This window comes from Myotis myotis, unplaced genomic scaffold, assembly GCF_014108235.1.
Source record: "Myotis myotis isolate mMyoMyo1 unplaced genomic scaffold, mMyoMyo1.p scaffold_m19_p_42, whole genome shotgun sequence".
Taxonomy (NCBI): Eukaryota; Metazoa; Chordata; class Mammalia; order Chiroptera; family Vespertilionidae; genus Myotis; species Myotis myotis.
This window is the reverse complement of record NW_023416349.1, coordinates 1,172,606-1,193,438: the sequence shown is the minus strand read 5'-3', so window position 1 is coordinate 1,193,438 and position 20,833 is coordinate 1,172,606. Positions and strand designations below refer to the sequence as shown.

The 20,833-nt window shown below is 62.4% G+C and overlaps 1 protein-coding gene across 1 annotated transcript; it reads left to right on the top strand.

Moving 5' to 3' along the window:
• The first annotated feature begins 1,560 nt into the window (after window positions 1-1,560).
• PPP1R12C (protein phosphatase 1 regulatory subunit 12C) lies at window positions 1,561-20,492 on the top strand. The gene is made up of 22 exons (XM_036306739.1): window positions 1,561-1,921; window positions 5,868-5,998; window positions 6,076-6,194; window positions 12,683-12,842; window positions 14,677-14,821; window positions 14,909-14,983; window positions 15,616-15,688; window positions 15,764-15,895; window positions 16,256-16,329; window positions 16,604-16,762; window positions 16,849-16,916; window positions 17,532-17,615; window positions 17,749-17,839; window positions 18,297-18,380; window positions 18,463-18,523; window positions 18,657-18,742; window positions 18,835-18,875; window positions 18,953-19,046; window positions 19,135-19,239; window positions 19,514-19,564; window positions 19,743-19,793; window positions 19,867-20,492. Exons 1-22 carry the CDS (start codon window positions 1,607-1,609, stop codon window positions 19,951-19,953), a joined length of 2,286 nt encoding a protein of 761 aa, XP_036162632.1. The 5' UTR covers window positions 1,561-1,606; the 3' UTR covers window positions 19,954-20,492.
• The last annotated feature ends 341 nt before the right edge of the window (window positions 20,493-20,833 follow it).

Genomic DNA, 20,833 nt, shown 5'->3' with positions numbered 1-20,833 from the left:
ACGCCAAAGCTTATGGACACCGTAAGCAGAGGCACCCACCCAGCCACAGACACAACTGCAAATGCACACGATTATAATGTGTCACCATATGCACAGGCATGGAGACACATCTAGCAACCTATGGATGATTTACTGTCTAAGGAGGTTGATAGGTAGATGCGTGAGAAGAATGGGGTTGAGGACTACATATCCCAAGAAACATTGAGACTGGTGTCCCTTTGTATCTATGGCTGGTCCTCCCAAAGCCTCATGGGATTTGTAGTTTATTTCTTTGCACAGGCCCAAGGACTTCAGAGTGGGTAGAGTCTGTTGCTTCTGTCCAGGTTTCAGCCCCTTTCTATGTGTCTTTATTCTGGTCTCAGAGTGACTGCATTTCTCTCTCAATTTGGACTTACGTGGAGAATACTTAAGGTGAGGATTATTTTGTGCTTCATAGTGCTAGGTATGAGACCACTCGCCCTGAACTACAAATCCCAGCATGACTTGTAGGGGTGTGTAGGGACTGGACTACATTTCCCAGCGTGCTTCACGACCCAGGGTGAGACCAAGGGAAGCAAGAGCCAATAGGTTCTGTGGGTGCTCATTGTGGACTCCTCCTCGTGGGTTCCTTTCCCCCTGTATGATCCAGGAGTTATCATCAGGGGCTTTGGACTTCTCTTGCCAATGAGCCTGATTTCTTGGGGTGGTACCAACTGAGCCTTTAGGGGCGTGGCCATGCGGACTACATTTCCCAGCAGGCCCCCAGGCTGTTGGCCCATTGCTGTGAACTTTGTGCGAAAAAAGTGAATTTCCCAGCATGCCGTGGGCGGCCAGCCAGGGAGGCTTGGACTTGCATTGCCTTTAATGACTTAGTCTTGGGGGTTGCGACTCAATTTCCCATGGTGCCCTGAAGTTTTTCAGGACCTAGGGAATCCCCTTACTCATTCATTTAGAAACTATTTTCAATTACTATTAGGCGTGGTTCTGGGCTCTGGGAACAAGGACTGCACGCAGAAGCCAAATTCGCTGTCTTGTAGCTTCTGTCTGGTTGAAGGGAGCAGACAGCCCAAAATACATCAATTCGATGATATGAGGAAAGCTGATAAGGAAAAATCATCTTTATATTTTTAGGACTTCCGGGCTGCAGAGTCCCTTTTCCTACCAGGTCCCATCCCTGAGATAGTCAACTCCATTTCCCAGCATGCCGTGGGAGGTGTGTGTGTGGGGGGTCACTCCTCCGACCGACAAACTCCATTTCCCAGTGTCGCTCGGGGCATCCCCTCCGTTAGATTTCCATTTGACCCCGAGAATAGCGGATTTCCCAGTCTGCCTGGGGGCAGCTAGAGGCTGGAACGTTGCCATTAGCAACCTCTTCTTGGTGGAGATTCCGTTTCCCAGCGCTCCCCGCGGCTCTCTGTGACCCGTGGACTGCATTTCCCAGCGCCCCCCGGGCCGGCGTGGTGACGTCGCGCGCCGGGCGGGGCCGGCAGCGCCTCCGGCGGGCGGCGCGAGACCCGCGGCAGTTCCCGGCGGCCCCGGGCGGGCGGCGGCGGCGGCGGCGGCGGCGGCGGCGGCTGAGGCTGGGCGCTCGCTCGCTCGCTCGCTCACGGAGCGGGCGGGCGACGCGATGTCGGGCGAGGACGGGGCGTGCCCGGGGGCGGCGGCGGCGGCGGCCCGCGAGCGGCGGCGGGAGCAGCTGCGGCAGTGGGGGGCGCGGGCGGGCGCCGAGCCGGGCCCCGGGGAGCGGCGCGTCCGCACCGTGCGCTTCGAGCGCGCCGCCGAGTTCCTGGCGGCCTGCGCGGGCGGCGACCTGGACGAGGCCCGCCTGATGCTGCGCGCGGCCGACCCCGACCCCGGCGCCGACCCCGACCCCGCCGCCCCGCCGCCCGCCCGCGCCGTGCTCGACTCCACCAACGCCGACGGCATCAGCGCCCTGCACCAGGTCAGCGCCCCGCCCCGCCCGCCGCCTCCCTCCCTCCCTCCCCGCGCGGGTCTGCACCCGCGATGCGGACCCCGCTCCTTCCGTCCCGGGCGATCTGACCCCCTGTCCGAGCCCCCCTTCCCCAGCTCACCCACCTCGAGCTCCCGGGTCCAGCCCGGAGCCCCTGGAACCGGCCTGGGGCTGTGCCGCCCTGCGCTGCCCTCTCCCTGCACCCCAACCCTTGCTGATGCGCGGGGCGGGGGGGGGGCGTCCGGTCCCTTCGCGCTGTCCTCGCCCGCCCGACCCCGAGCGCCCTTTCCCCGCGTCGTCTGGGCTGTGCCGCCCGCACCGGTGCCGTCAAACGCGGCCACGCTTTCCTGAGCCGGTGCCGCCTCTTCCGGCAACACTGGGGCCCCGTCTGGCCCGCGGTCGCCCCCTTCCAGGCAGGCACCGCCTTCCCCGAGGAGCGTCCTCTCTCACCCCGGCCTCTGCTTCCTCCTCCGCCGCCCCGGCCCTGCGCCACCCTCTGCGCCCGGGCCCAGGTCCCTGCGTGCCTTTCAGGGTCCCCCTCTCCCCTCCCCGGCTCCCCCTGGCGCTGGCCCATCTGTTGCTGTCTGAGGGTGCGCTTGTCTGAACCGCCGCCCAGGCTCTGCACCCTCCAAGGGGGTGATGCCTCCCTGGTTGGGGTCCCCCCTCCCCCCTGCCCCACCCCGGCGCCCTCCACATTCTCCTTCTGGCCCCGGGCCACCTCCTGCCTCCCTGCAGACACCTGCTCCCCGGGATGTTTCTCCTGCAGGCACCTCGCATCGCCCCCTTTCCTCACTCCCCTGGCCCAGGCTGGGTCTGCACCGGCACCTTTCTTGCTGGGCACCCTCTCAGCACCCACCCCACCCCTTCCTGGCGCCGGGCCACCCCTCCGTCCGCTGGCCGTCCTGCTCTCTCAGCCCAGACACCCTCTCCTCCTGTGGTTTTGGCCAGCTTCTCCCTGCCACAGGCTGTGCCATCGCCTGGCCTTCTGCCCTGTCGCCTTCCCCGGGGTTCGAGAACCCCGATCGTCCACTCCCCGCACAACCTGGGCCCGTGTGCTTTTCTTTTCTTTTCTTTTTAAATATATTTTTATTGATTTCAGAGAGGAAGGAGAGATGGAAACGGCCATGGTGAGAGAGAATCGGTGGTTGAGCGGCTGCCTCCTGCAACCCCCACTCCCCTGCACACTGAGGACCGAGCCCACAACCCGGGCGTGTGCCCTGACGGGGACTCAAACTGTGACCTCCTGGTTCCTAGGTCGACGACGCTCACCCACGGAGCCCCGCCGGCCGGGCCCGAGTGCTTTTCCGAGACACCCTGGGTGCCTCTGAGTCCCCGGACCAGGCCGCTTATGCCCCAGGGTGCGCCCTGGTTCTGGGCGATTTTATCTGTCTCCCCCTCCCCCACCCACACACAGTGGGACCGCCAGGGACAAGACCGGCCACAGTAGAGCCTCAATCCCCTCCTCCGTCCCCGAGGCCTTCTCCCTCCTGGTCTCCTAATGATCAATCCAGGCCCAGCCCCCTTCCTCCTGCCAGGACCCCTGGGAGAGGAAGGAAAGGTGGGCAGGGCGAGGGGGGCAGTGCCTGCACAGTCCGCTTCTCAGGAAGGGGAGCCAGTCAGGGACACACGGTAGCCCTGAGCTCCAACCTCAGCTCCTCACAGCCGAGACCTCCAGGCAGTGCCTTTTCTCCCTGGGCCTCAGTTGTTTTATCTGTAAAATGGGGCCAGTCATGGAGCCCGCCCTGGCAGGGCCGGTGAAGGAGGGAGGCCGTGTGTGTGTGTGTGTGTGTGTGTGTGTGTGTGTGTGTGTGTGAACTCCTTTGGGAAGCAGCCTAGCTGGTCAGTGGGGTGTCGCTGTCCCTGGTCTAAGTGCTACTCTCCCATTCCTCCCCCCACCCCCAGGCTTGTCCCCTGCAGAGGCCCTAGTGCCACCTGGGAGGGTTCCCCACCAGAGGAGGGTCCGCTTGCATGGGGCCATGTAGGGCCAGCGGGGAGAGGGTCGCCAGGCTTCAGTGTCCCCTGGACCTTCCCCAAGGGCTCCTGGCCCTGCTCTTCCGGCCGAGCCCTGATGCCCAGCAGCCACCGTGGCCTGGCCCCTGCAAAGGCCACCCTGGCCTCGCCCAGCAGGCTGCCTGCCAGGTGGGGTCTCTCTCCCGCTGCAGGCCCACACTGGGTAGACTCTGCCAGGGCTCAGGACGCCTGAGGGTTAGGGGGTCCCAGGCTCAGGGGGGAGCAGGTCCTGTCTCAGAGGTCATGGCCAGCCACCGAGAGCTGGGTGTGTGTCAGGTCTGGGTCTGGGGGGACCAGATGGTGCTGGTTTGCCCGAGACGGGCCTGGTTTTCCCACTGAAGGTCCCAGGGCCCCGGAAGCCCCCAGTCCCGGGCAGACGGGGATGGCTGCTCCCGTCTGGGGAGCCCTGGGCTGCGGATTCTGTTGTGAATCCTCCCCAGCGGGCGCTCAGGCACCCGCCCCCTGCCCTGCCTGTGTCCCCAGGAGTTCTCGAGACTCAGCCTGGTGCATGCTCTCCTCCTCCCCGGAATCGCCTTGTGAGTCCCTGGCTAGGGCTCTGGATGGGTCGGAGGGACTGGGAGCCAGGATTCTGTGGTCCGAACAGGGGAGGTGCGGGGACCGGGTCCCCCGGGTGTGAGGGGGCGGGGCCGGGGCCTGGATTCCTGGGTCCCTGGTGCCCAGGCCTCAGGCATCTTTCACACGGGATGCCTGTGCCCGGCTAGGCCCTTGAAAGGGAAAGGCCCATCTCCCTCCTGGCCCCCCTCCGCCATCACCATGGCGACCGGGTGGAAATAAACGGAGCCCAGAGTTCATCCCGTTCCCAGGGCACGTGTGGCCCCCCTCGCACAGCCTGAGTTTCCATGACTTCATGTTCTTGGCCCTTGCAGCTGCCTCCCCCCTCTCCCGATGGGCAGCTTGGGAGAGGTGAGGGGCCGGGGGCTCAACTCACCCCGCGGCCCCGGGAGGCCAGGTCCACGGCCGCCTTAGGCCCACCCGGCGTCTGGGTGCGCCTGGGGCTTCGGTCTCTGGAGCTTTGCTTCTTCCTTCATAAGACAGCATCCTGCCCGGCCGGGGTGGCTCAGTGGTTGAGTATCGACCTATGAACCAGGAGGTCACGGTTCCATTCCCGGTCAGGGCACGGGCCCGGGGTGTGGGCTTGATTCCCAGTGTGGGGCGTGCAGGAGGCAGCCGATCAGTGATCCTCTCTCATCACTGATGCTTCTCTCTCTCTCTCCCTTCCTCTCTGAAATCAATAAAAATATATTAAAAAAACCACACACAGAAGAACAGGGGTCGGCGCCCGTCGCAGTGACTGGTCCTCAGGGCTCGTGAGCTGCGGGTCCTCGGCCCCAGGCCCGGCACACGCTGACGCCTCTCCCACCTCGCCGTCCTGCCCCGGCCCCACTCCGCCCTGCGCTCCAGGGACCTGGGACCTGCGGTGGGCTGCAGGGGCCGGTGGTCTCCCCTCAGGGCAGCCCCTGAAGAGCACCTGCTGGGCCTGGGGCTACCAGGCCTCTTCCCTCAGTCCCTCCCTGCAGCCCCGTCCTGTCAGTGCAGACTGGGGAGGGGACTGGGACTGGGGGCAGGTCCTGTCCCGTCAGACGACAAGCACCAGCCAGGATTCCGGCCGGGGGTTAGGAGCACCTTCTCCATCCGGTTCCGACGCGCAGGGAGCTGGGAGCTCCTCATGGTCTCCCTGGGCTCCGGGTGCCGGCTCACCTACCCGCCAGGAGCCGGGGTATCGCGCACAGCTGGGTGGCCACAGGGGCTCCAGGGTCCGGATGGTGCCCTTCAGGGCCCGTCCCAGGGCCATCAGGGCCTGGATCTGTCCCAAGGCCCCTGTTGGGAGTCCCGCCGGGCGGACGTGTGGGTCTGGATGAACCGAGGGCTGAGGGCTAACAGCCTGTCCCCCCCCCCCCCCCCCCAGGCCTGTATCGACGAGAACCTGGAGGTGGTGCGCTTCCTGGTGGAGCAGGGTGCCACGGTGAACCAGGCGGACAACGAGGGCTGGACGCCGCTGCACGTGGCCGCCTCCTGCGGGTACCTGGACATCGCCAGGTGAGGCGTGGGGCGGGCTGCAGGGCCTGGCCGGGGCGGGGGCTGGGACCCTCAGCCTGACCGCCTCCCACCCCCAGGTACCTCCTGAGCCACGGGGCCAACATTGCCGCCGTCAACAGCGACGGGGACCTGCCGCTGGACCTGGCCGAGTCCGACGCCATGGAGGGCCTCCTGAAGGCGGAGATCGCCCACCGAGGTGGGCCCTGGGGGTGGGCTCCCCCTCCCGCGGCCCCGAGGTGCAGAGCTTGGGAGTAAGGCGGTCGGGGCTCAAGCCGGCCCCTCCATTTCCTAGGGCTCTGACTCCCTCTGTGCCTCAGTTTCCTTACCTGTGAAATGGGGGTGTCTACCTCCTCCCAGGGCTGCCTGGCACCTTGAATGAGTGAATGTGTAAGTGCTTGTGCCACCCCCGGGCACCGAGGCGGGGCTCAGACTGACGTGGACCCTCCGCGTAACTGAGAACATGGCGAGGGCGGTGTGGCTCGTCCAGGGGTCTCCGAGGTGGGATTGGGGGACCCCCGACGGAGGTGTTCTCAGGAGTGTTTGCTGAAGGGAGTAGAATGCAGGTGCCCTGGGGCGGGTTCCTCATGCGCACCGAACCCCAGGGGTCCTTTGCGTGGGGCCCAGGACCCCCACGTGCCTGGCCGTGTTTATTTTTCTGAGGAGTGTGCGTTGCTTCTAGCAGGTTCTCAGCGGGGCTGTGACCGCTCCCCGAGACCTAAAAATAGCCGTCCAGGACGCGTGGACGTGAGGGCTGCTGGGACGGGCGGAGGAGGCGGGGCAGGTGGGCTGGGGGCCTGGGCAGCTCGGGTCTCAGGGGGCTGGTGACGCCCGTGGGACCCGCAGGAGCCGTGGGCCGAGGGTGTGGCTGCGGCGCCCAGCGTCTGGGTCGGCATCCTTGCCTGTGGGAGACGGGAGGCAGGCGGCGCCGCCTCGGGGGAGGCAGGGCTCAGCGGGACTGGAGAAGGTATCTGATGCCAGGTGCCCGCTGCGGGCCTGGGAGGGGCTGTGGTCAGGGCCTGGCCTCGGGCAGGGTGAGTGCCTGCGAGAGAGAGAGAGAGAGAGAGAGAGAGAGAGAGAGAGAGAGAGAGAGAACGCTCCCATGGGCACATCAGCCTGGGCGCCCTGCTGGGGTTCAGGTGGGGAATGAGGGTGGCAGAGGCGGAGCTGGGGGCTCCCTCCAGGCCTGCGACTTCTCATTAGGAACCTCCAGCTCCGAGCAGTCGTGACCTTCGCTAAGGCTCCCCGGGTCGGAGCGGTTTACGGGGGTCGCAGCCCCACCGCGCTGGCGCCCGTCGCCACGTCCGTTCAGATGATTTTTTTTTAAAAGCCTTGAATTGTCTTCTGGTTAATATATTTTTATTGACTTCAGAGAAGACGGGAGAGGGAGAGAGATAGAAACATCAGTGATGACAGAGCCACTGGTCGGCTGCCTCCTGCAGGCTGCACACTGGGGATCCAGCCCACAGCCCGGGCCTGGGCCCTGACCGGGTATTAAACCATGGCCTCCTGGTTCCTAGGTCGGTGCCCCGCCCCTGAGCCACGGCGGCCGGGCTCGGTTCAGATGAAAGTAGAGATTCGTCAGTTTTGTAACTTGTGGGTGCATTTCTGTGGGTTCCCGCCCCCTCCCCCGCCCCATACAGAAACCCGCCTTTTCGCTCCCCTCCCTCCTTCCCTGGCTTCCTCCCTCTCCTGATCCATGTTGAGAATATGTTGCTGGCACCGTGGCCTCCGCCAGGCACAGGAGCCAGGCTCCCAGAGCGAGGACCCTCTCCGGGAACCGTGGGCTGGACATCGTTGCTCTCCGAGCAGCGGGCAGCGTGTGGCTGCTGCCGTCTGCGGGGCGGGACCCTCGGGCGCTCTGGGAGACAGGTCCTGTCTGTCCGCCCTGTCACTGGGAAGTTCACCTTGAACTTGTCCCGGGTGCGGCCAGGTGGCTGTGCCCTGGAGCCCCTCCTCCCTGTGCTGAAGCGGGCGATGCCCGGAGGCTGCTTTCCTGGGTCTCCACCTGGAGTCCCGGCCCGGGGGCGAGAACGGCCATCAGTGGTCCTCAAGCTCCTGGGCACTCGGGGTTTCCCTGGAGGAATGGCCCGTAGCGCGCATCAGCCTCGCCAAGGGCCCCGCGCCCCGCTCTGCGGCGAGGCGAAGGCTGGGAGCATGGCTGGTCGGACAGGCGTCGGCGGTGCGGCTGGAAGGACCCTCGGCTGCACTGCTGGGGGTGGGAGCTGCTGCCTACGCAGAACCTGGGCCCCGGGCTGCACCCCAGCTGCAAGGAGGGTGCGGGGAACCCCCAAGCGTGCTGCGCCTCCGGACGGTGCCCGCTGCAGTGTCCCCCGCAGCCGCGCACAGCATGGCCCGGCCCGGTGGCGGAGGTGGTCCGGGCTGGACACTCCAGGCAGGAAGGCGTGTGTGTCAGCAGGCGGACGCTGCCCGGAGCTCGGCCACTGCGTCTTTCTTTTTTATTTTTTTAACATTTCTTTTATTGATTCCAGAGAGGAAGGGAGAGGAAGAGAGAGATGGAAATATTGACAATAAGGAGAGAATCATCGATCGGCTGCCTCCCGCATGGCACACAGCGGGGACGAGCCCGCAGCCTGGGCGTGTGCCCCGACCTGGAATCGAACCGTGGCCTCCTGGTTCGTAGGTGTACATGTGTGGCCTGAAAGGAACGAAATCCTGACACACACGACAACGTGGGGGGTCCTTTGGGACAACCCGCTGAGTCACAGAGACACAGGGTGTGACTCCATGTACGTGACGCACCTGGAAGTCAGACTCACAGACAGACGGCAGGATGGTGGCGACCGCAGGGGCGAGGTGTTTAATGGGGACGGAGTGTCAGTGTTGTCAGCTGAAGAGGGTTCTGGTCCTGGCCCGTGTGGCTCAGTCGGTTCAGTGTCCTCTTTGCACCGAGGGGTTGCGGGTTCGGTTCCCGGTCAGGGCCCGTGCCCAGTGGGGACCATGCAGGAGGCAGCCGGTCGATGTCCCGCTCTCACGTTCATGTTTGTCTCTTGCAAATCAATTTTTTAAAAACCATGTTTAGCCCAGTCGGCGTGGCTCAGTGGCTGAGTGTTGACCCAGGAGGTCACGGTTTGATTCCCGGTCAGGGCACAGGCCCGGGTTGTGGGCTCGATCCCAGTGTGGGGTGTGCAGGAGGCGGCCAATACGTGATTCTCTCTCATCATGGATGTTTCTCTCTCCCTTCCTCTCTGAAATCAGTAAAGATATAATTTTTAAGAAAACACTCATATTTTAGAGAAAAGGTGAAGGGAGTGCTGGGGCTGGGTGGCGGGGACTTTGTGCAGCCTGCTCTCTGCCACCTGCTGCCACAGTGGGGCAGAGGGCCAGGCACAGTCGTAAGTGTGTGAGCCTGGCTGTGTTCTGATAAAACTTTATTTACAAACGGGCAACTCCACAGTGACAGGAAGTAGACTGGTGGACGCAGGGGCTGGGGAAGGGAGCCCCAGGGAGCCAGTGCTCACCGGGGATGGATGGGATTCAGGAGCTAGCCAGGGGTGGGCAAACTTTTTGACTCGAGGGCCACAATGGGTTCTTAAACTGGACCGGAGGGCCGGAACAAAAGCATGGATGGAGTGTTTGTGTGAACTAATATAAATTCAAAGTAAACATCATTACATAAGAGGGTACAGTCTTTTTTTTTTTTAGTTTTATTCATTTCAAACGGGCCGGATCCGGCCCGTGGGCCGTAGTTTGCCCACAGCTGAGCTGGACAGTCGGACGGTTTGCACAGCATGGTGGCTGTGCTAAATGCCACTCGATTGGGCATTTTCAGATAGCACCATCATGCATTTGATGTTCATCTTTATTTTACCGCCACACAAAAAACCCACTTAGAATCCCGGCGGCCTGTGCCCCCGGCTGGCGTCTGTCAGCAGGCGCAGGCAGGCCTCCAGACAAAGCAAACTTGAGGAGGATGAGTAGGAACATGCGAAGAACGCAGTCCTGCGGCTGCCGAATAGAGCCAGCGAACGCGGCCCCTGCCCTCCCGGAGCCTGGCACATCAGCTGTCCCCGGGTCGGATCGGGTGGAGGCGATTCCCTTTAAGGAAGTGGCCGAGGGAGAGGGAGAGGGGGAGGGAGAGGGAGAGGGCGGCCCCTGAGACACCAGCACACTCCGGGCCTCTCCGGAGATGGGCCCTGACCAGGCAGACATTCCTGGCATAGCAGCCCGTCCTTGGCCAGCTGGGCGGCCCAAGGTGTTCCGTTGGCGTTAGGCCCAGGTGGCGCCAGCGGGGAGCCCGGGCTGGGGGGTTGGGCCCTCAGCCAGGGGTGGAGGGCATCGAGTGTCTGGGACCCGTGTGGACAGGGCACGCGTTGCCGTCTGTGCAGTACGGATACACAGCACACACATTCCCGAAAGCTGATCCGTGGTGGCCGTTCCCTCGGGGCCGCAGGGAGCGGGGTGGAGTCAGCGAGGGGCACGCGGGCTCCTGTCGTCCGTCGTTTTAATGTTAAGCCGAGCGGTGATATGTGGGGGTCCTTTGCCACGGCTGTCTACTGGGAAACCAATGTGAGCCACGGAGTAATTGCAGATCTCCAAGAAGGTGCATTTTTAAACAGTAAGAAGAGTCCCGGCTGGTGTGGCTCAGTTGGTTGGGCTTCGTTCCACACACCGAAAGGTCACCGGTTCAGGTCCAGTCGGGGCACGTTGCTGGGTGTGGGCTGGATCCCGACAGGAGGAATGCAGGAGGCAGCCCATCAATGTTTCTCCCTCGTTAATGTTTCTCTCTCCCTCTCCCTTTCTCTCTAAAAATCAACAAAAACATATTTAAAAGTAAAATGAAACAGATGAAATTAAGTTTAGTAATATTTTTCTAAAAATATATTTTTATTTATTTCAGAGAGGAAGAGACAGGGAAAGAGAGAGACAGAAACATCAATGGTGAGAGAATTATTGATCGGCTGCCTCCTGCACGCCCCCCAATGGGGACCGAGCCTGCAAGCTTGCAACCCAGGCATGTGCCCTGACTGGGAATCGAACCATGACCTCTGGTTCATAGGTCGACACTCAACCTCAGAGCCACGCCAGTTGGGCAGTAATATATTTTTTAATCCAGTATGTCCAAAATGTAATTTCAACATGTAGTCAATATAGAAACTATTTATGGCTCTAACCGGTGTGGCTCAGTGGATAGAACATCAGCCTGCGGACTCAGGGGTCCCGGGTTCGATTCCGGTCAGGGGCATGTACCTTGGTTGCGGACACATTCCCAGTAGGGGAGTGTGCAGGAGGCAGCTGATGGATGTTTCTCTCTCACTGATGTTTCTAACTCTCTATCCCTCTCCCTTCCTCTCTAAAAAATCAATAAAATATATTTAAAAAACTATTTATGAGTTAGTACCCATTTTTTGAGTTACTTCAGAGTTCAGCATGTGTTTTTCATTTACGCTGCATCTGAGCCTGGCTCCATTATTATTTTATTTTATTTTTTTAGAGAGAGGAAGGGAGAGAGAGCGAGAAACATCAGTCAGTTTTCTCCTCCATGTGGCCCAACCAGGGATCAAACCCGTGACCTGGATGTGTGCCCTGACCAGGGATTGAGCCCGCCACCTTTGCTGTACAGGATGAAGTCACACCTTGCCTTTTGCCCCCATAAATGCAGCACAGCTTCCCATGAAGCTGATTGGATGCAATGACATCGACTATCGAGGAGACCAGATGGCTCTAGGTCAGCGGTTCTCAACCTGTGGGTCGCGACCCCTTTGGCGGTTGAACGACCCTTTCACAGGGGTCGCCTAAGACCATCCTGCATCTCAGATATTTACATGACGATTCATAACAGTAGCAACATGACAGTGATGAAGCAGCAACGAAAATAATTGTATGGTTGGATGACCACATGAGGAACTGTATTTAAAGGGCCAGAAGGTTGAGAACCACTGCTCTAGGTGCTAGCACAGCTGGGAACAGGGATCAGCGCTGAGGAGGAAAGAAACTATTGCCCCGCCGCCCCCCCCCCCCCCCCCCCCCCCCCCTTGTACAGACACTGTTGAGGGGCTTGCTTGGTCTGTCCTAACGAGTTGTCAGACTGATAATGGTGACAATGCCTGAAGGTGGTGGGCTAAGGATCGTATCAGTAGTGACAGGAAGAGTTAAATACAGTCAGACGCTGTATTTGCTCAGTAAATTTTAGGTGTTATCCTTAAAAAGAATGATCAAGCCCTAACTGGTGTGGCTCAGTGAATAGAGCGTCGGCCTGCAGACTGAAGGGTCCCAAGTTCAGTTCCAGTCAAGGGCATGTACCTGGGTTGCGGGCACATCCCCAGTAAGAGATGTGCAGGAGGCAGCTGATGGATGTTTCTCTCTCCTCTCTCATCGATGTTTCTAACTCTCTATCTCTCTCCCTTCCTCTCTGTAAAAAAAAAAAAAAAAAAAAAGAATGATCAAGGTGATGCTTGGGTTGAAGTGAGGAAACGCTTGCGATTTCCATTCTCCCAGCCTCCCCTCTCCCCTCCATGCCCCCCCCCCCCCCCCCGCAGGGACTCAGAGACCCTTAGTGGCACCCTGGGCTGCACGAAACGTAATTGGGAAGTGGTTGAGCTGGCCCAGGACCTCTGAGCCCCGGTGGAGCACACAGACGGAGAGGGACAGGGCAAGGCACAGGGTGAGCTGTGCTTCTTGGACTTTGGGGTGAGTCCCACCTGTCACCCCTTCCTGTCCTCCCAGGTGTGGATGTGGAGGCAGCCAAACGAGCCGAGGAGGAATTGCTACTTCACGACACAAGGTGCTGGCTGAACGGAGGTGCCATGCCTGAGGCCCGGCACCCCCGCACGGGGGCCTCTGCTCTGCATGTGGCGGCTGCTAAGGGCTACATCGAAGTGATGAGGTGAGCTGGGCTGGCAGGGACCCTCCCTTTCCCCTGCTCTTTCTCTGGGGCCAGTCTGTTCCTTCTTGTTGTCTTATACCTTCCTGTGGATTTTGTCCATTCCCATCTTTTCTTAATTTATGTCCTTAAGGCTATGTATTTGCCTCTAAATACAGCCTTAGCTGCATCCATAAGTCTTGCTGTATAGACCTTTCATCGTCATCCTGTTTAAAACATTTTCCAACATGTAATTTTTATTCTTTGACACATGGATTATTTAGAAGTATGTTCTTAATTTCCAAGTATATGGACTTTTGTTTCATTACCCATGTCCTGATTTAATTGCACTGTGGTCAGGGAATGGGGTTCTGTATGATTCGAGGTTTCTTGAATTTGTTGAAGCCTTGCTTTATTTTATTCTCCAGTGTGAGAAAGGTGGGAGAGAATTGCGTTGTCAGGCACAGTGTGTATGTAGGTTACTGGGTCAGCGTCGTAGTCATGCTATTTAAATCTGTGTCCTCAGTGGTGTGTCTCTCCTCCTGCTTATTCTTTCAGTTATTGGAAGGTGTGATAGAGCCCCACGCTGTGGATTTTGCGCATCCCTCCTGTGGCTCTATCCATTTCTGTTAATGTATTTCGAGGCACGGTTGTTTGGGGCGTGGAGAGATTAAATTGTTACGGTGCACCCTCCCTTTCTGCCACGCACCTCCGTCCTGTCCATTTCGGCTGCCCCGCCCCCTTCTGTTGGGGCAGCTGGTTCCAGTTCTTGCCCTCAGGGGCTCCCTGCGCTCTCTCTACCCCCCCCTCCCCCGCCCCCGTTGTGATGTTACACTTTATTTTTAGTGTGAAAATGGAGTTAAGATGAACCCTTTCCTCTCTGTTCCCCTCCGTGTGGAATCTCCAGGCAGGTTTTCCAGCGAGGTGCTGAAGACAACCCCTCAGCTCCAGGCTGGTGTCCCAGCTGCCCTGTCCCTGCTCCAGCAAAAGTCCTGGGTCTGACGCCCAGGGCTGCCTGGGCACCTGCCCGCCCCAGAGCCGGTCCCTGGGGCAAGGCCAGGCCCTGTTAGAAGGTCGCTGAGAACACCAGCAGGCAGAGGGCAGCAGGGCAGGACCCAGGCGGGCCCCCTGGGGGAAAGAGCAAGCACCCAGCAGGGCTGGGGCTGAGGGCGCCCGGGGCAGGCGTGTGACGTGTCAGCAGGGCCATGGAGCACCTTTTGTGTAACAAGGTTCCTTAGAAGCGAGCTCGTTAGCCTCGCCTTAGCGCTTCTCACTGACGCCAGTTCTCCGAAGCAGCGGTGTCTGCCCCAAGCTGAGTGTGCAGAATCGCCCTGGACTTGTAGCCCTGCCTTCCCCTGAATCGCGTGGTCTCAGGGGTCACTGCCACCCGGAGAAGAACGTTAAGCGGGTTTCTCAGCCTGGCACTGGTGGCGTCTGGGCCAGATCACCCTCTGCCGTGGGGCCGTCCTCTGCGCCGTGGGGTCAGCAGCATCCCTGGCGCCCATCGCCTGATGCTGCCGGCACCCGCCCCTCAGTGCGGCAGCCAGAGTCGGCTCAGGCACCGCCAGCTGTCCCCGGGGGCGGGTGGCCCTGGCTGGACCCGGCGCTCAGAGCTGCTGGGGTCCCAGGACATTGTGCCTCCACCCCCAGCTGCAGGGACCAGAGGCCACCTGCGGGCCAGGGGAGAGGTCAGAGCTGCTGGCAGAGGGGTCACTTGTGGGAGGGGCTTGGGACACTGGCCCTTGTACCCCCTGGTCCGGGATGCTTCCACCACTGTCACAGCTGGTGCTGCCACCACAGCCTTTGTCCTGGTCCTTGACCCCCAGCCCCTCTGACCCCCAGCCTCTCTGACCCCCAGGCTGCTCCTCCAGGCTGGCTATGACCCAGAGCTCCGGGACGGGGACGGCTGGACCCCCCTGCACGCGGCGGCCCACTGGGGCGTGGAGGACGCCTGCCGCCTGCTGGCGGAGCACGGTGGGGGCATGGACTCGCTGACCCATGCGGTGAGGCCCTAGCCCCCCCTTTTGGGACTGGCCGGGGGGGTGAGGAGGCCCCCACACCTTCATCGGCCCCTTCTCCCCTCCCCACAGGGGCAGCGGCCCTGTGACCTGGCTGACGAGGAGGTGCTGAGCCTGTTGGAGGAGCTGGCCCAGAAGCAGGAGGACGTGAGTCTCGGCCCCGCCCCTCTGTCAGCCTCCGGGGCAGGGAGGGGGCTCTGGTCCTGACCGCAGGGCAGTCTCGTTCCCACTGGTGACCGAGACCCAGTGGAGGGCGCGGGGAGGGCTCCGTTGGGCAGTCGCAGGCGGCGGGGCCTGAGGATGCGCACGGGTATTTGCCCGCGTGCAGGCTGGGCCTTGCGACCCCCGGGGTCCGTCTGACTAGCACCAGGGGGGGCCTTGTTTCTGGAAAAATGGGGAGTGAATAGTGAACGGTGTGTGGACTCTGGCTCTGGTGGGTTTCTGTGGGAGCGCGTGTCCGGGTCCTGGGAGGGTGGGCGAGTTGGAGCAGGTCTCCCCTGGAAGGTAGGGACACCCCTCGGGATGAGACCAGAGGCTGGGTCGCGGGAGGCCCAGGGAGAACAGGGCGCCGGTGGGTGCACATGGCCCATGCGCGATGGGACCCAGGTGCCCGGTGCAGCTGCTTGGCCATCTGAGCCCTCCCTGCGCCGGGAGCTGGCTCCCCTGTGGAGCACCTGGGAAGCCGGGACCACAGCTGTGCGGGTGGCCTTCCATGCTGGGGATGTGGGACCCAGGACCCCCATGTTCTGCCCCTCCCAGCAGCCCCCTTTTCCCTGCAGCTGCGGAACCAGAAGGCCGCCTCCCAGAGCCGGGTCCCGGAGCCCCAGGTGCCCTCCAGCAGCAAACACCGAAGGTACCAGGGCGTCTCCCTGGGGGCAGGGCGGGAGGCCCCCGGGGTTTGGACCCTGATACCCTCCCCTCCCCCCCGGAGCTCCGTGTGTCGGCTGAGCAGCCGAGAGAAGATCTCCCTCCAGGACTTGTCCAAGGAGCGCCGGCCTGGGGGGGCAGGGGGACCCCCCATCCGGGATGATGACGACGAGCGAGAGGAAGGCCCCACAGGTGAGCAGCTGGGGGCCTGGACTCGGGTCTGAGGGAGGAGGGTCTGCCAGTCTGGGGAGGAGGGCCTGGTTCTCACAGGCAGTTGGCATATTCTTTTTTATTTTTAAAATGTTATTGTTGATTTTAAAGAGAGTAGAAGGGAGCAGGAGAGAAAGAAGCATTGATGTGAGAGTGAACCATTGACTGGCTGCCTCCTGCTCACTCCCTGTGTGGGGGATCGAGCCCACAGCCTGGGCATGTGCCCTGACCAGGAACCAAACTGGTGACTTCTTGGTTCATGGGTCGATGCTCAGCCATTGAACCACACTGGCCGGTGCTGCTGGCATATTCTTATTAAGATCTCATTTTCTTACCCAACAGAGCCGCCCCCTGCAGAAACCAGGACCCTCAATGGAGTGTCCTCCCCGCCACCCCCCAGCCCTAAAGGCCCCTCAGTGAGTCTGGATGCCCTGGAGGCCCTGCATGCAGAGGGGAGGGGAGGGGAGGAGAAGGGGGGGCTCCCATGAATCCTGTACAGCTCTTGTCTGGGTAGATGGGGTGAAGACTACAGTTCCCAGAATCCTCTAGTACAGCTGACTATCTTTCTGGTGTACCTGCTCCAGGGGCTGATGGGAATTGTAGTTTGCTGTGGTCCTTCTGGGGGGAATATTTGAAATGTCTGGGAAGAGGGCCCCCTTCTCCATCACTGAGACCTTTCTCTGACCCCAGACCTCCGAGGAGGTCCCCTTCTCCAGGCGCTTTGGCCTCCAGAAGACGGGGAGCTCCGGTGCCCTGGGCCCTGCAGACAGACAGGGGGCGGAGGGTGCCCCTGGGGCTGGGCTGCAGCGCTCAGCGTCCTCCTCGCTGCTGGAAGGGACCGCCACTCAGGTGAGTGGGGCGAGAGGCAGGGGGCCAGGCCTGCGAGTCAGAGCTGCTGGTCCAAGAGAATACGCCCTTCTTCCCTCTCTCCGCAGGCCAAGGAGCCCCGTCTTGCCAGAATTACCCCCACTCCCTCCCGGAAGGTGCCAGAGCCCTCTGCCCCGTGAGTACCCGGGGCCGGGGCCCTGCGGAGGTGGGGCGGGTCTGGCTTCCAGCCTTGTTGGTGTGACCCCGCGCAAGTGCTGCTCTCCGGGGTCGGCTCCCTGCTCCCGCCACGGTTTCCCGTTTGCTGCGCCACGTGAAAGCTCACAGGGAAGCCTGTCAGGGCACAGTGCTCCGGCCCCCTGCTCCTCTCCCCTGGCTTCCCCCTGTGCCTTTGCCAGCACCTCCCACTCCTGCCCCAGGACCTTTGCTCTGCTCTCCGTCCCTCGGTCTCTTTCCCGTCACCTTCCCCGGGAGGCCTTCCGTGGCCACTGGTCACACTGACCTGGTGCCTGGACACGCAGGCCCTCCCGCCTCCGTCCTTGCCCTGTTTCTTTCCTCCCGCGTGCTGACCCTCCGATGTGCCCCGAGATGGACTAATCGTTATGGTTGTTGTGTATTTCGCATCCTTTCTGCTCAGATTGGCCTCCCTGGGCAGGGCATTTGTTGCTCTTGCTCATTGCTGGTGGCGGGCGCCTGCCACCTAAGGCGAGCTTAAGTGATGTTTGCTGAAAGAATGAATTCACAGCGACAGAGCGCCAAGCCCCCTCCCTCATAGCTCCACTCCCGCCTCCAGGATCCCGGAGCCTGCAGCCCCAGGGAAGCCAGCTGTCCCTGCCGCCTCCACAGCGCCCCCAGCGGACTCCCGGGACCGCCGGAGGTAAAAGAGGCCGGCAGTGGTCTCCCCAGGCTCTGGAGAGAAGGGTCCTCTCCACGAATTTGCCTCCCCCAGGGGTGTCAGCCAAGGACAGGCCCAAAGGAACCCTCCCTGAGGTCAGGGGCTCTTCACACAGGTCCTACCAGATGCCTGTGCGCGACGAGGAGTCAGAATCCCAGCGGAAAGCCCGCTCTCGCCTCATGCGCCAGTCTCGGAGGTCCACACAGGTGTGGGGGGCGGGCTGGGACCTGGGCTCCCTGGTCTGAGGGAGGAGGCTGGGGTCCTGGGCTCCTGGGTCTGAGGGAGGAGGGGCTGGGGGCCTGGATTCCTGGGTCTGATGGAGGAGGGGCTGGGGGCCTGGACTCCTGGGTCTGAGGGAGGAGGGGCTGGGGGCCTGGGCTCCTGGGTCTGAGGGAGGAGGGGCTGGGACCTGGGCTCCTGGGTCTGAGGGAGGAGGGGCTGGGACCTGGCCTCCTGGGTCTGAGGGAGGAGGGGCTGGGGGTCTGGGCTCCTGGGTCTGAGGGAGGAGGGTTGGGGGCCTGGGCTCCTGGGTCTGAGGGAGGAGGGGCTGGGGGCCTGGGCTCCTGGGTCTGAGGGAGGAGGGGCTGGGGGCCTGGGCTCCTGGGTCTGAGGGAGGAGGCTGGGGGCCTGGACCGAGGCCCTGACCGCCCCCTGTGCCTGCAGGGCGTGACTCTGACAGACCTGAAGGAAGCAGAGAAGGTGGCAGGGAAGGCTCCAGAGCCGGAGAAGTCATGCACACAGAGCCTGGTGAGAGGCCGCGGGGTCAGGTGACCGGGCTTGGGTGGTACAAGCAGCCCTCGTCCTCTGACCCCCTGCCCCTCTCCCACAGGACCCTTCCTGGCAGCCCCGAGTCCCTGGGGTTGAGAATTCTGATGGCCCTGCCCAGAGAGGTGAGGTCTGGTCTCTGGGAGGTCATCTGAGCCCGCCCCATCCCTCCCGCTGCAGTCTGCCCGTCTTCCTGGACTCGGGCCCAGGGAGCCTGACACCTCAGAGAGGGAGTCCTGATTCTTGCCCCTCCCCCAGTAGAGGCGCCTGACGGGCAGGGGCAGGGACCACAGGCCTCCAGGGAGCACCGCCGAGTTGGCAAGGAGAGGAGAGGGCCTGCGGAGGTGAGGGTGGGCCGACCTTGGCAGGGGTGGGGGGTGGGGGAGCCGGCCACACCCCCCTTTGGGCATCCCACTGAACCCCGCCCCGCCCACAGGGGGAGGAGGCCAAGCCCGCGGACATCAGCCCAGAATCCAGGTACAGGGCGGGCAGGGCAGGGTCTGGGCTGTGCGGTGGCCGTGCGCCCCTGACGCCGTGCTTTGCCCCCACCCCAGCACCCCCAAGGCCAGCCCTTCCCCCCGGAGGCCGCGCGCCCTCAACCTGGAACCCAAGCCCGAATCGGAGCCGGATGGCGGCGGCTTCAGGAAGGTTGGAGAGCCCCACAGTCCGCCTTACACACCTGCCCTCTGCCTGTCAGTGCGCCCCGCCTGACCCGTCCCTCTCCCCGTACCCCCAGCTCTACGCAGAGCTGCGCGTGGAGAACGAGAGACTTCGTGAGGCCCTGACGGAGACCACGCTGCGGCTGGCGCAGCTCAAGGTGGAGCTGGAGCGCGCCACGCAGGTGAGGGGCACGGGCCCTGCAGGTGACCCTGGCATCGCTGTGCAGGGGCTCAGGGCCTGGGAGTCAGTGAGGGGTGGGGTCTGAGCGGAACTCTGCCTTCAGGGGGTGGGCCCTGCGCCAGGGGGTGGGGCTATGAACCTGGAGGCGGGGCTTGCGATGAGCAGAGGACTCGGCCAGAATCCTGGCCTGCTTTCCCTCTCTCCGCTGGTTCCCATTCCCGGCCATGGCGGTTTGGATGTTGCTCTGACCCCTGCGCATTCTCTGTCCCCACCAGAGGCAGGAGCGCTTTGCAGAGAGGCCGGCTCTCCTGGAGCTGGAGAGATTCGTGAGTGGGGCAGCTGGGGTGGGGTCAGGCCATGTCCCCAGCTCCCAGCCTCGAGGTCTGCGTGGAGGGGACACAGCGACCCTCTAACCTGCCCGTGGACCTTTCCCCACCATCCTCAGCCTCCCTCTGGCCCTCCCCAGCCCCCAGTCCCTGCCTTCACCTCCCCTGTTTATTGCAGGAGCGCAGGGCCCTGGAGCGCAAGGCCGCTGAGCTGGAAGAGGAGCTGAAGGTGAATGCTCAGGGGGCGCGGGGGGCTGTGGCTCGCCTGCCGGGGCCTCCAGCTGACCCGTCCCATCCCACAGGGCCTGTCCAACCTCCGGGCTGACAACCAGCGCCTCAAGGACGAGAACGCGGCCCTGATCCGCGTCATCAGCAAACTGTCCAAGTGACCCCGGAGGACTTGCCCCGCACCCGCATTTATACAGCTGCTTCTGCCACACGCACCCCCCCCTGTGTGAACACGAGTGACAGGGCTGCCGGGGAGTCTCTGTGAAGCCATAACCTCCCCTCGGGACCTCCAGGCTGGGAGGGGAGGACAGAGCCCCCAGGAGCCCAGGGGGCCTCTGAGGCCAGGATGGAGCCGGGAGCTGAGCCAGGTAGGGGACCGGGGCTGCAGGCAGGACCAGGAAGGAACCGAGGACCAGGAAGTGCCAGGACCAGTAGCCAGGACCAGAGTGGCCACCCGGAGGTCCCCTCTCACGTGTGCTGCCACCAGTCACCCCTCCCGCCCCTGAGCAGGGATCCGAGAATGTGCCAAGCGTCCCGCCGGCCTGGGCCGGGCGGGCCTGTATATAGGGTCCGTGTGCAATAGGGAGGGCCGTCTTCTATTTTTTGCTGCCCCCTCCCCGGCGCTGTCCGGGGAGGGGGAGAAGGTATTTTCGAGACATAGCACAGGCACCACAAATAAAAGTCGTGAAGTTGCCACTCAGCGGCTGTGTCCCCTGCTGGAGGTGGGGTGCTACGTCCGCCGGGCTGTGTGTGGCAGGGTGGGGTGCTGAGGGCGGAGGTGCGTGCTCCCCGGCTGGGGAGGGCCTTCAGGAAGAGCCTGTCGGAGCAGGGGCCCCAGCCGGGCTGACGTGCTCACCAGCAAGTGGCTGTGAGAACAGAGTGGGGAGCTTGGGTCTTATCACTGCTTTTGAATCAGCATTTAAAATGTGGGTAATTCGTATAGAAAACCCTGGAACTTGACTTCTCTGAAAAAACCAGGAAGCCGTGACAGTGAGCGCTCAGTGCTGCATGGTAACAGCTGGAGCTGAGTGGAAGCCATGC